This window comes from Macaca fascicularis, chromosome 8, assembly GCF_037993035.2.
Source record: "Macaca fascicularis isolate 582-1 chromosome 8, T2T-MFA8v1.1".
Lineage (NCBI taxonomy): Eukaryota > Metazoa > Chordata > Mammalia > Primates > Cercopithecidae > Macaca > Macaca fascicularis.
The window spans coordinates 31,257,235-31,270,189 of NC_088382.1; the positions used below are offsets into that span (position 1 = coordinate 31,257,235).

Consider the following 12,955-nt stretch of genomic DNA (forward strand, 5'->3'; position numbering starts at 1 on the left):
ATATAAGATAATAGGGGAAGTTGGGTGGGAATTACATACGAATGCTCTAAACTATCTTCTCAATATTTCTGTAAACTCAAAACTGTTCTAAAAATTAAGGTCCATTTTTAAAAAATCAACCACAAGTTACAGTATAAATTACATAAAAGAAACAACTTACCAGATGTCACTGAAAACAAAAACAAAAACAAAGTTCTGCTTTGGTTATAGGAGTCCACAGAGGAGATGGTGGCAGCTTCTCCTTGGTTCAGGTATTTGGAACCAGCTGGGGTACGCAGCCCTTTGGGCCACAATCGCAAAGCCACGTTTACACAGCAGAAGTGAAACTGACTTGCCAACAGGGAGCTATTTACCACGGTCTCCTCCCACAGATACTGATCTATGCCGTCTTCTTTCACTGAAATCTACATTTGCCAGGGGCGGTGGCTCACTCCTGTAATCCCAGCACTTTGGGAGGCCAAGGCAGGCAGATCACTTGAGGTCAGGAGTACAAGAGCAGCCTGGCCAACATGGTGAAACCCCATCTCTACTAAAAATACAAAAAAACAAAAAAAAAAAATTAGCCAGGTGTGGTGGTGGGACCCTGTAATCCCAGCTACTCAGGAGACTGAGGCGAGAGAATCACTTGAGCCTGGGAGGTAGAGGTTGCAGTAAGCCGAGATTGCACCACTGCACTCCAGCCTGGGTGACCGAGCAAGACTCCATCTCAAAAAAAAAAAAAAAATCTAAATGGTACATGAAATGGGGATCTTGCATCCTTCTCTGCCATGTTCCTACAAGTAGGCAGATCTGTCTTTTTTCCTTTCCAGATGCATTGCTGCGTCCCTCCACAGCATCCTTTCTCTGAGGGTGAACACTATTCAGATGACTGGCTCACTGGAGCAGATAGGAAAAATGCCCCAGTTCCGAGAGAGACAAAGCACTGGCTCCCAGACACCCAACTATAAGACATGACTGGGAGAGATGGAGGATATGAGATAATAAATATAAACTTATTCTTGACCCAAAGTCTTAAAATTCACCAAAAATAACATCTGCCAGAAATAAAACAACACTGGATTATTTGAGTGTAGAAATGAGTGATATACTGCTTTACATCTCTTTCTGGAACTTAAATTTTAAATCTGTATATTTTTATTTTATTTCTTTATTTACTTAGGGACAAGGTCTTGCTCTGTCACCCCCAGGCTGGAGTGCAGTGGCGCGATCATAGCTCACTGCAGCCTCAACCTCCCAGGCTCAAGCCATCCTCCCACTTCAACCTCCTGGGCAGCTGGGACCACAGCCATGTGCCAGCATGCCCGTCTAATTTTAAATTCATATTTTTAATAAACCCAGAAAACAAAAATTTTAAAGTACTGTCCAGGAGAGAAGAAACTAAAACCCACTCCAAATACAGAGAAAAAGCTGTTCCTTGAACCCTCAGCTTCAGGGTGTAACTTTTTTCTTTTTTTTGGTGAGACAAAGTCTCGCTCTGTCACCCAGGCTAGAGTGCAGTGGCATGATCTCAGCTTACTGCAACCTCTGCCTTCTGGGTTCAAGAGATTCTCCTGTCTCACCCTCCTGAGTAGCTGGGATTACAGAGGTGCGCCACCATGCCTGGCTAATTTTTTTTTTTTTTTTAATTTTAGTAGAGACAGGGTTTCACCATGTTGGCCAGACTGGTCTTGAACTCCTGACCTCATGTGATCCGCCCACCTTGGCCTCCCAAAGTGCTGGGATCACAGGCGTGAGCTACTGTGCTGGGCCAAGGGTGTATGGTACCTTTAAAAGCCAACTCAGTCATTACCAAGAAAACCCTCAGTACTCTAGCTATGTATTTAGTCCAAAGAGGGGATTCAGAATGTAAAGAGGTCAGAACAGGGAAAGAATTGAAGATAAATGTTTAGACTGTGGTCTGAAAAACTGCTTTGAACTTTTGGCAAGATGACGTCCCTCCTCCATAAGAAAACCACAGAAACAGCAAGCTAAAGTTCAGAGCAAAGAAAGTCAGCACAAACGCCACCCTGGGTGCTGAGTCTTATACTGATCTCTAGGCAAAATCACACCTTACACTTAACATTCATGTCACGCGTGCTCAGCTCTCCCTCTACTGGCTATTTCTTAGCTTCAACAGTTCACCACAAATGCTACTAAATTACTTAATTACTAAAATTAATTTTGAGCATGTTTAAAGCTTCCTGGGGCCAGGCACAGGGGCTCACGCCTGTAATCCCAACATTTTGGGAGGCCGAGGTGGACGGATCACCTGAGGTGAGGAGCTCAAGACCAGCCTAGCCAACGGGGTGAAACCCCATCTCTACTAAAAATACAAAAATTAACCAGGCATGGCGGCACACACCTGTAGTCCCAGCTACTCAGGAGGCTGAGGCAGGAGAGTTGCTTGAACCCGGGAAGCAGAGGTTGCAGTGAGCGAAGATCAGACCACTGCACTCCAGCCTGGGTGACAGAGCGAGACTCCATCTCAAAAAATAAAAATTAAAGCTTCCTGGGTTCCTTTGTTTGTTTGCTTGTTTGTTTGTTTTAGACAGGATCTCACTCTGTCACCCAGACTGAAGTGTAGTGGCGTGATCACGGCTCACTGCAACCTTGACCTCCTGGGCTCAAGTGATCCTCCCGCCTCAGCCTCCCAAGCAGCTGGGACTACATATGCCACCACACTTGGCTTAAAAAAACAAAACAAAACAAAAAACCTTTAGTAGAGATGAGGTCTCCTTATGTTATCCACGCTGGTCTCAAACTCCTGAGCTCAAGCGATCCTCCCATCTCAGCCTCCCAAAGTGTTGGGATTACAGGTGTAAGCCACCGGGCCCAGCCTCTGGGGTTCTTTATGGTAGTCCTTGGCACCTGCTATTGGACACCTGAATGCTAGGCCTGTTAGATGTTTCTCTATTCTCTCAGGCTGAATTTCCATTGAACTCACAGAAGCAATGAGAATGTCCACAGAGCCTCATCATCACACCCAACCACCTATCCAGTGCTCTGCCCTCCAGCCTGTTACTAGATGAACTATCCATGCACCCATTAAAGGCCAATCCCTTCTCTGTGCACCAAATTCCATTCCTCTCTCTAACTGAAGAACCACGTAGAGTACCTCCTCCTATTCTCTAATTCACCAAACTTTCACTCTCCACTGGATTATTCCCATCTGTGAACAGACTTGATGTCATTTATTCCACCTTAATAAACACTCCCCTGAACCTCCATTTCCCTGCCAGGTATTAGTACATTTCTCTGCACTTCTTTATGACAAAACTCCTAGCCAGGCATGGTGTCAGCACTTTGGGAGGCTGAGGCGGGAGGATCACTTGAACCCAGGAGTTCAAGACCAGTCTGGGCAACATAAGGAGACCCCCATCTCTACAAAAAATAAAAATAAAAATTAGCCAGGCATGGTGGCATATGCCTGTAGTTCCAGTTACTTGCGGGGCTGAGATGGAAGGATCACTTGAGCCTAGGAGGTCGAGGCTGCAATAAGCTGTGATTGCACCACTGCACTCCAGCCTGGGTGACAGAGCAAGACCTTGTCTCCAAAAACAAACAAACAAACAAAACCCCACAACTCTTCAAAAGAGTTGTCTCTACTTACTGTCTCAAATTCTTTTCCTCTCAAGCTAATATAAACCTACTCCAGCCAATCCTTCACCCTTCCCATTCCATTAAAACTGTTCTTGTCAAAGTCCACAATGATCCTGGTCAATTTTCAACCTTTATCTTCCTTGAGCCATCAGGAGCATTTGACCTGGTTGATCATCCCCTCCTGTTTGACAAACTTCCTACACTTGGCTTTCAGATAAACACTGCCCTAGTTTCCATCCCATCTTCCTGGAAGTGCCCCTCAGTCTCCTTCGTTGGTTATTCCCCTGCTCCTCAACCTGTTAATAATAAAATACCCCAAGGCTTCATCGTTGGTCTCTTTCCTTTCCACAGCCACCTGTTTCATAGCTTTCCATTTTGCTCACACGCTGATGGCTCTCGACTGATATCCAGTGTCAACCTCTTTCATGTCTTCCTGTTCACTAGTCATCAGAAAATACAACCGGTTCAAACCAATCCCCGCCAGTCCCTTGAAACACCTCTCCACCTAATCTTCTCCATTTCAGCTAATTCTAACCACATTGTTCCAGTCCCTTGGTCCAAAAGCTTTGGTGTCACACTTGATGTTGCTGTCTGCCTTTCATATGCCACATCTGATCTGTCAGAAAGTCTTGTTGAAATCTTCAAATTATATTCAGAATCTGAACACTTCTCACCACTTTCACTGCTGACTACCCCGATTTGAGTCACAATAATCTCTGGCCTCGTTCAGTGGTTCCTAAACGTTGATGCACGTTGGAATAACCCAGGATCTTTTAAACGTGCTAATGCCTGATTCCCACCCCTTGATATTCTGATTTAATAGGTGTGGGATGGGATCTGGGCACTGGGATTTTTCACTGTTCTCCAGGTGATTCCAATTGCAGCAAAGTTTGGGAATCATTGGCCTGGCTATGGTAACCGCCACCCACCTGATCTCCCCACTTCTACACCAACCCCCTCCCGCAGTCTATTCTTAATGCAGCAAATAGACATGCTCTACATGCAATTCTAGTAGGGTATATGTTCCTGTCTTTATTAACGGGAGAGGTTCTTAATCTCCAGCCCATGGACAAGGGAGATTATAGATGGATTTCAGGAAAACATCCCAAGTCCTGCCTCCAAATTTTGCAAAATTTTGTGCCTGTTTTTCTGGAGAACGTAAACCAGTGTCTGAGACAGGTCTCAATCTGGAGGTTTATTCTGCCAAGGTTGAGGACACACGCAGGAAAAAGAGACATAAGTTGTGGTGGAATCTGTGGCCTGTGGTTTTTCCAAAGGGAGTTTTGAGGACTTCAATATATAAAGGGGAAAGAGCAGGCAGGAGGGGAAAGAGAAACAATAACGCATTCATTTCACACTCAGTAAATCTGCCTTTTACAGAAGACAAAGTAAACATAGAGGAAGGAGTCAAATATGCATTTTTCTTGGGGTGGGCTAAAGGGTGATTTCTAGTCTTGTCTTTGTCCCCTACCTGTTAATTTACACGTCAAGGTTGAATTCAACAGAACTGTTGTAAGGTGAAGTTCTTGCCGCTCACAAGGAATTTCCCTGTGAACAACTCCTCTGGGAGGATACCTGGGGAGATATGTGGGCTTCTGCCTGTGCAGCTGTTTAGGAACAGAAGAAAAGCAGTTTTTGCGTGACTCAGTTCCCAAACTTAACTTTTTGTTATCGTTGTTGAGACAGGGTCTCACTCCACTGTCCAGGCTGCAGTGCACTGGACAACAGAGCACAATCTCCACTCACTGCAACCTCCACCTCTAGGTTCAAGAGATTCTCCTGCCTCAGCCTCCCAAGTAGCTGGGATTACAGGCGCGCACCACCACGCGTGGCTAATTTTTGTACTTTTAGTAGAGACACGGTTTCACCATGTTGGCCAGGGTGGTCTTGAATGCCTGACCTCAGGTGATCTGCTGGCCTCGGCCTCCCGAGGTGGGCATAGCGCTGGTATTACAGGCGTGAGCCACTGCGCCCGACCCCAAGCTTAACTTTTTTCTTTGGCAGAGTTTAGGGTCCCGAGATGTTATTTTCCTTCCACAAGAGACATTCACAGCTTTCATGATGGTTACCGATCATATGTGCCATTCATCTAAGACCAAGGTGACCACGTGGTCCCAAAGCCTGCACCTTGGATTGTTACTCGATTCCGGCCGGGTCTCTTCCAGGCCCTCGGTTAGTTTCCCCAAGTTCCTCCTCCGTGGTCTCGCCCATTCACGTTCCCACCCCCTCCCCCGCCCCGGATGTGACGACCCTGGGCTCCCACTCCCCCTCATGAGAGACTACCCACTTCCACCCTTTTACTTAGACTTCCTGACGTAGCCTCTATCCAAGAGCTCTGTCTTACATTTGTACTGCCCAGGTCGACCTTTCTAACCCCAAGATACCACTCTGTTCAGACGCTCCCATCCTCCATCCCTGAGACCCGGGTCAGGATCGCACCTGAGAGGCCTCTGGTGCCGCAAGCTACCCCTCTAGTTGCAACAAGGGGCGGGGCGTGGCTTTCTGCACGTCGGCTTTTCGGCAAGAGCTTTACGATACATTGACCGACATTTTACGACAGGCGGGGTTGCTTTGTGGCTGTGAGCTTTCCCCGAGGTCTGAGTTTGTGGCTGCATTTTTATACCTGGTGGCTCTGCTACGGCGGCGCAGAAATGAGGCAGAAGCGGAAAGGTGCGAAAGGGAAGGATATGGGGAAAAGGGGTGGTCCGAAAGGGGCGAACGCCCAGGCAATCAAATGCTGAACCAGACTTCTCCCGCGAGAATCCGCTACCCAGTCCAGTCGCCCCGCCACCTAGGGTCAGTCTCTCCATTCCAGCCCCAGAGCCTTCCCGTTTCTTCTGTTTTGCTTTTGGAAGCACCCTACCTTTCCTCTTTTCCTCTTTGGCAGTCACTTGGTGTCTTTTGTTTGAATGGCAGGGAAACCTTTATTCCAAGATATGTCCTCCGAGGAGTTAACGTCGATTTAACGGGTTGTGGGACTTTTCATTTGTTAAGATTTGTTTCACGACACATTTGACGTGTTAGTTTGAGAGTTTCTTTTAAAGCCTTATGTTAAGATATGAAAAAAAGCCTTAATTATTCTTGGATTCAGTGTAACAGGTGTGCATGCAATTATTCTCATTTTTATTACCTCCTGAGTTAGCATGGAACAATTCCACCTTTGGTTTTTCAACAGAACGGATTCAAATTTGAAATATTCTCTCACAGGTTCTATTTCTATACACTCGTTTGACCAGCTGGTCTAATCATGGTAATGGTTGTCAGAATAATAGCTACCATTTATTGAGCCTGTATTTTGAAGTCGGTATCATTTCCGTTTCACAGATGAAGCTGAGATTCAAAGAGTTAAGTAACTTTCCCAGACCAAAATTGTACTTAGGTATGGAGCTGGTTGGCCAGGCTGTATCTATGACCTCAAAAAACATAAAATGAAAAATAAATACATCGTTAGTCACTATGCTTCTTGACATTAACTGCTATTTTTCTTTATTGCAAGCAACAATTCTAAGTGTCCAAGTTACCTTCGTTTGGGTCTTGTCATATTTGCATGCCCTAAATTATTTGTTATCTCACTCTAACTTGCTCCTTCTCAATCTGTCAGGATTCTTTTAGCGTCTTCTGTCACCAAGTCATGTTGGTTCTTACTTAGAAATTACCTCTTGAAATAGTTTATTCCTCTACATTTTGACCGCCAACCTCCTAACCCACCTTCATCACTAACTAATATTTGAATGGTATTTTAGCTTTCATATACATTATTTATGTGAATCTTAGAATGGTTTTGTGACATTTGGATGTATTATCCTAATTTTACAGACAAGGAAATGGGCGCTCAAAAGTTGATCTCGGCCAGGCGCTGTGGCTCATGCCAGTAATCCCAGCACTTTGGGAGGCCAAGGCGGGTGGATCACTTGAGGTCAGGAATTGGAGACCAGCCTGGCCAACATGGTGAAACCCCGTCTCTACTAAAAATACAAAAATTAGCCGGGCGTGATGGCAGGCGCCTGTAATTCCAGCTACTTGGGAGGCTGAGGCTGAGGCAGGAGAATCGCTTGAACCTGGGAGGTGGAGGTTGCAGTGAGCCGAGATCGCACCCACTTCAGCCTGGGTGACCAAGCAAGACTCTGTCTCAAAAAAAAAAAAAAAAAAGGTCGATCTTTTACTTTACCACACACCTAGTAGGGATTGGGACTGGATTCTGTTTTAGATTTTGTGGGTTTTTTAAAACAATGTTGCCTTTCAAGAGCCATTTGCATAGTACCCAGATTATATGTGTTCTTTTTTACTTTCTGAATCATTCTTTGTACCAATACATATTCTTACCTTCCTTAAACATTACTTTTATCTTTTTATTTCCAAAGTTGAGAATATGTAATTCTTCACTGTCTACTGCATTCCATTTTAATGCCTTTGCCTAGTGGCCAGGGTCCCCTGTAATCTGTTCTTTACTAAACCCTGTTAGAAAGGTGGATTCTAGTTAGACTGTGCTCTTTCACATAAAGATAGATAATTCCTATGCCTGACATTATTTGTTCTGGATTGCCTTCTGTTTTGCATGTCCAAATCTTGCCCTATCTTTAAAGATCCCTGTGCCATTTCCTCCATGAAGCCTTTTCCTACTCATTTACTCTTCCAGTTCTTGATACACTCAAGAGCTATACAAGTGGTTTCCAAATATTTTTCTCTTCTTATCGGCCGATCCCCTTTTACCCTCCAAATAAATTCTTCTACAGAACCTCAATATATAAACAGCTGAAAGCAGAGCTGCTGTGGTGAAAGTAAAGAGACCCCCTCTTTTTTTCCCCCCCTGCCTTATTTTTCTCTTCCCTTCTCCCTTCCTCTGCCATGACCACCTCTGTTACATGGCCCCTGAGGCACCTTTGTAGAACTCTGAAAGTGCTGAGTTACATGGTTTGGAAAACATTTAGCCTTTGATTATAGATGGACTTTATTTCTCTCAAAAATTGTGTATATGTTAGCCTTGCCTCATTAAATTAGATGCAGTGTGCTACAGTGAAAAAAAGCATGGAAGGTGTGGTGAAAAGAGCTGGATTTGAGTCTTGGCTCTGCTATTTACGATGGCTTGTTAACTTGCCTTAGCCTCATTTTTCACATCTATAAAATGGGATAACAGTACCTACCTTCCGTGTTATTCTAAGGGTTCAAATGAGATAAAGTAAATGTGAGGCCTCCATAACTGCCCGGGCCTTCCATCCACACTTTTCATTATCTTTTAGCTTTCTCTACAATATGAGTTCTCAACCCCCTGGGCTGCGGACCAGTACCAATTTGTGGCCAGTTAGGAGCTGAGCCACACAGAAGAAGGTGAGCAGCAGGCGAACAAGTGAAGCTCCATCAGTATTTGCAGCCACTTCCCATCACTCACGTTACTGCCTACGCTCTGCCTCCTGTCACATCAGCAGTGGCATTAGATTCTCAAAGGAGCCTGAACCCTGTTGTGAACAGGGCCTGCAGTGGATCTGTGTTGTGTGCTCCTTATAAGAATCTAATGCCTCATGATCTGTCACTGTCTCCCATCACCCCCAGATGGGACTGTCTAGTTGCAGGAAAACAAGCTCAGGGTTCCCACTGATTCTATGGGAATAGACTTTATTATGGTGAATTGTATAATTATTTCATTATATATAACAATGCAGTAATAATAATAAAGTGCACAATAAGTATAATACGCTTGAATCATCCCAGAACCACCCTGCTCCCCTGGCCTGTGGAAAAATTGTCTTCCACAAAACCATTCCCTTTGATCAAAAAGGTTGGGAACCACTGCTCTACAGGCAAGAAGCTTGCTTGCCAACAGCTTCCAAGGTGATATCCCACAACTTTTGTCCCTGGAAAACGACTGGCATTTTTTACCTTGAAGAAAAGAGCTCAGATTGGCCTGGCTTAGAGATATGCCCATCCTTGAACCAATTTTTGAACTGTGCTTGAGTAGATGAAGTCGTACAAGAACCTGTCAGCTTCTGCTGTTGCCTTTGGATGAGAGCGGGAGCTCCAGTTGCCAGAAGCTCATGATGGTGGGCAGACAATATTTTAGAAATGCAGTAAGATTCTTAGGCAGATACCTGGGTTTGAGTTTCAGCTTTACTCCTTGATAGCATCTTTATGTAATAGGCACATATTCTTGTTCTGTCTGCCTCTGTTCTGAGAATCACCTGAATTCACGCATCTAAATGTTCTTTATGAACGCTAAAGTATTATGCAAATATTAGTAATTACAACTCTGGAGATAAAGGGAAGAGAATTACTTTGGTCCTTTCGTGTGTGATTAGGTTCTTTCTCCTCACATTGTTTCTACTCCTTCTTGTATCCTTTCCTGTATTTATTTGTAATCATCTCATAGAGTATGTGCTTCTAAAGGGAGCTTTTCCCATATCTATATAAAGCCAGGTTTGTTTTAAATTAAAGATACCAAAGATATGATCAAATCATAAACAATAGAGGTTTAGCATCTTCTGAATTTGAGCTATTCATTTGGCATATTTGTATGGTTTTGGAAGGAAAACTGCTACTAAATCAGATTTTAGAATCTTGATTGAATGATACGATTTTTGACATTGTTGAATATTAACTTTCCAGGAGATCTCAGCCCTGCTGAGCTGATGATGCTGACTATAGGAGATGTTATTAAACAACTGATTGAAGCCCACGAGCAGGGGAAAGACATCGATCTAAATAAGTAAGTGGATATAAAAAGACAGCAAGCTTGTTCTTAGGTAGCAGATCTCTTTTATGAAATTATCTAGTACTACTTGTTTTCCAGCTCAAGTTTTGTTTCAGTTGAGAATTTTAGCTTTCTGCCTTGCCTTGTCATTCATTTCTTAATGGCAAAATTGTCTCAGCTTAAGAATACTAATAGCTTCTAACATTTATTGGGCACTTACTGTATTCCAGACACTGTTGCTAGTGCATTATATGTATTAGCTCAGTTAATCCTCTCAAAATTCTGTGAGTACTGATATCAGCCACACTTGACAGGTGGGTAATCTGAGCCAGAGAGTGGTTAAATAATTTGTCCATGGGTAAGTAACTAGTAATTGGCAGAGCTAGGATTTGGAATTAGGTCAGCCATCTCCAGAGCCCATGTTCTTCTGTGCTGCATTGCTGCACATCCTACTTTCCTTCCCTACTGTCTCAGCTGAAGCAGCAGCTTTCTGTCAGGAAAACCCTCGCTTTGGGGCCCCTGATCTAATCCAACCCTCCCCTGCTGTGGAACCTCTTTGACACATTCATCCACTTCCTCTCCATAATCATATTCAGCTTGGACTTTCCTACAGTCTCAAATAAGAGTTGTCTTTCATCTCTGCATCTATTTTTTTAAAAAACTATAATATATATTCGCTCTGTGTAGATCTTCCCGAATGAAAGGGTTCTCTCCCCAACCCTAGGTCATCTAATCACCACGTACAGGAATGACCTTTTTTGAGATGCTATTCTCTGATACTTGAGATGCTGCAATATTTTACCCCTTCCTTGAATCCTCATGCTTGGTAAATATTTGCTACAGGAATAAATAAGTAAATAATTATCCTCTTCTGACTATACAGTTATTATATTTTACTGATTTTTCTACCATGTCTTTAGCAGTTTTTCTTCCTTTTTTTGTTATACCCCGATTATACAAATCTTTAATTTCTAGTGAACATTTCTACATCTTACATATATTTGTTGTTCTCTTTAATTTAGCACATCTAAAGCTAAAGCTGCCATCTTCCTTAAAACTCGCCCCTCCTCAGATATCACCAGCCTATTACTGGAAGGTCTCTCAGTCTGGCTTCAACCTGCTTTTCCAAGTTTTTAAACTTCTGTACCTTTACATTGAAAATCTGCTTTCTGTCAAGTTGGTCTACTTGTATTTCTTAAAATATATGCATTCCTGTTTTTGCATCTGCACATAAATCAGCCTCTCTGCCCTCCATGTCATCTTTGTGTCTTTACTGACTGAGACCTACTCTTTGTTCTGTGCTCATTTTCCATAAATATCTCCCCGGCACACATCAGATTCCCTGAATTCTGGAAACACTCATTGTTGGTATGTGTGTGTGTTTTATGACGTATGTTTTAATCATTTATACATTAATTTTTTCGGCATGCCTGCTGCAAACATGTAAACATAGAACATGAAAGGACTGTGCCTTGCACATTTGAACATACCAAGTATTCAATATTCAGGCAACCTCTTGTACACGTTAGGTACTCAGTATTTGTTGACAATGATATGAGCACTTCACAGATATTTCTAGATGGATTAAAGTTAGAAGACAGGGTGACTGTTAGAGTTTGGCTAGCAGGCACAAGGAAAAGCTGGTAAAAGTTTTTTTAAACTTTCAAAAATATGTACTTTATTTCCTATTTGGTTCTGTGTAGCCATCCTTGATTTTTTTTTTTTTTTAAATTGTTTTGCCTAAGACAGTAGTTGTCAACCAGGGGTGATTTCCTCCTCAGGACATTTGGCAATGTCTAGGGACATTTTTGAGTGTTACAACAGGAAGACAGGAAGAAGGCTGGTAATGCGTAGAGGCCAAGGATGCTGCTGAACATCCCTCAATTCACTGGCCACCTGCCACAGCAAAGAACTGTGTGGTCCCAAACATCAGTAGTGCTGAGGTTGAGAAAGGTGGAGTCAGAATAGTCATTTGAAGCTGCAGCACTATTCTGAACTAGATCTGTATTGTGTCATTGTCGTCCTCCCTCCATGGTCCTGGTTTTCTTTCTGGTACTCGAGGGTGGGAAGTAGTCATTCACTCGTGAATTTTGTTCTTCTATTTCCCTGATAGTCACAGATCTTAAAACTATTCTTGTCACATGATGAAGGGATTAGAGAGTGACAGTTGTTAATGATATTGTTTATAGATCATCCTCTTGATAGCATGTCCTTAAAATACCGTGATCTTGATAATGTGAGATGCTTTACTTTCAGGGTGAAAACCAAGACAGCTGCCAAATATGGCCTTTCTGCCCAGCCCCGGCTGGTGGATATCATTGCTGCCGTCCCTCCTCAATATCACAAGGTCTTGATTCCCAAGTTAAAGGCGAAACCCATCAGAACTGCCAGTGGGGTGAGTGATTCTACTCATGAAGTGTCGACACACTGGGTATCTGTTCTGGCAGAAGTCCCTGCCTCATGTAACACCCGTGTAGTGAGGTGGAGGTTGGGGATTCTGACTAATGAAGTCCCCATATTAGGATATGTGCTGGAATGGAGACCTGTGCTGAATGCAAGGAGAGCAGAAAGAGGAGAAAAGTATAATTTTGATTAAAGGAGTAGAAGACATTTTGACTTCTTTAAAAGTATGGATTCAGGCTTGGTGACAATCACAATAGGATAAATGTTGGTCATCTTAAGCGGGTAGCTTTC

The 12,955-nt window shown here is 43.4% G+C and overlaps 2 protein-coding genes across 10 annotated transcripts in view; one reads left to right on the forward strand and one right to left on the reverse strand.

Annotated features, from left to right (window-relative positions):
• The window catches only part of NUGGC (nuclear GTPase, germinal center associated), a 66,046-nt gene extending 59,985 nt beyond the window's left edge, over positions 1-6,061 (reverse strand). For 3 of the 7 annotated variants that reach the window (XR_012417168.1, XM_065519019.2, XM_065519015.2), the window contains exon 1: positions 161-322. The gene's annotated coding sequence lies outside the window, so the exon portion shown is untranslated. Of the gene's footprint in view, positions 1-160; positions 323-5,050; positions 5,187-6,018 lie in introns of those variants that run through there. The other 4 variants (XM_074000566.1, XM_065519017.2, XM_074000567.1 and 1 more) reach the window with 2 other exon arrangements.
• An 80-nt stretch (positions 6,062-6,141) lies between these two features.
• ELP3 (elongator acetyltransferase complex subunit 3) overlaps positions 6,142-12,955 on the forward strand; it is a 104,317-nt gene continuing 97,503 nt past the window's right edge. Inside the window, exons 1-3 of one of the 3 annotated variants that reach the window (XM_005562939.5) lie at positions 6,142-6,375; positions 10,177-10,276; positions 12,518-12,656. In XM_005562939.5, the coding sequence (XP_005562996.1) occupies positions 10,200-10,276; positions 12,518-12,656 (216 nt within the window). In that variant the 5' untranslated portion in view covers positions 6,142-6,375; positions 10,177-10,199. The remainder of the gene's footprint in view (positions 6,376-10,176; positions 10,277-12,517; positions 12,657-12,955) is intronic. The other 2 variants (XM_005562938.5, XM_074000571.1) reach the window with 2 other exon arrangements.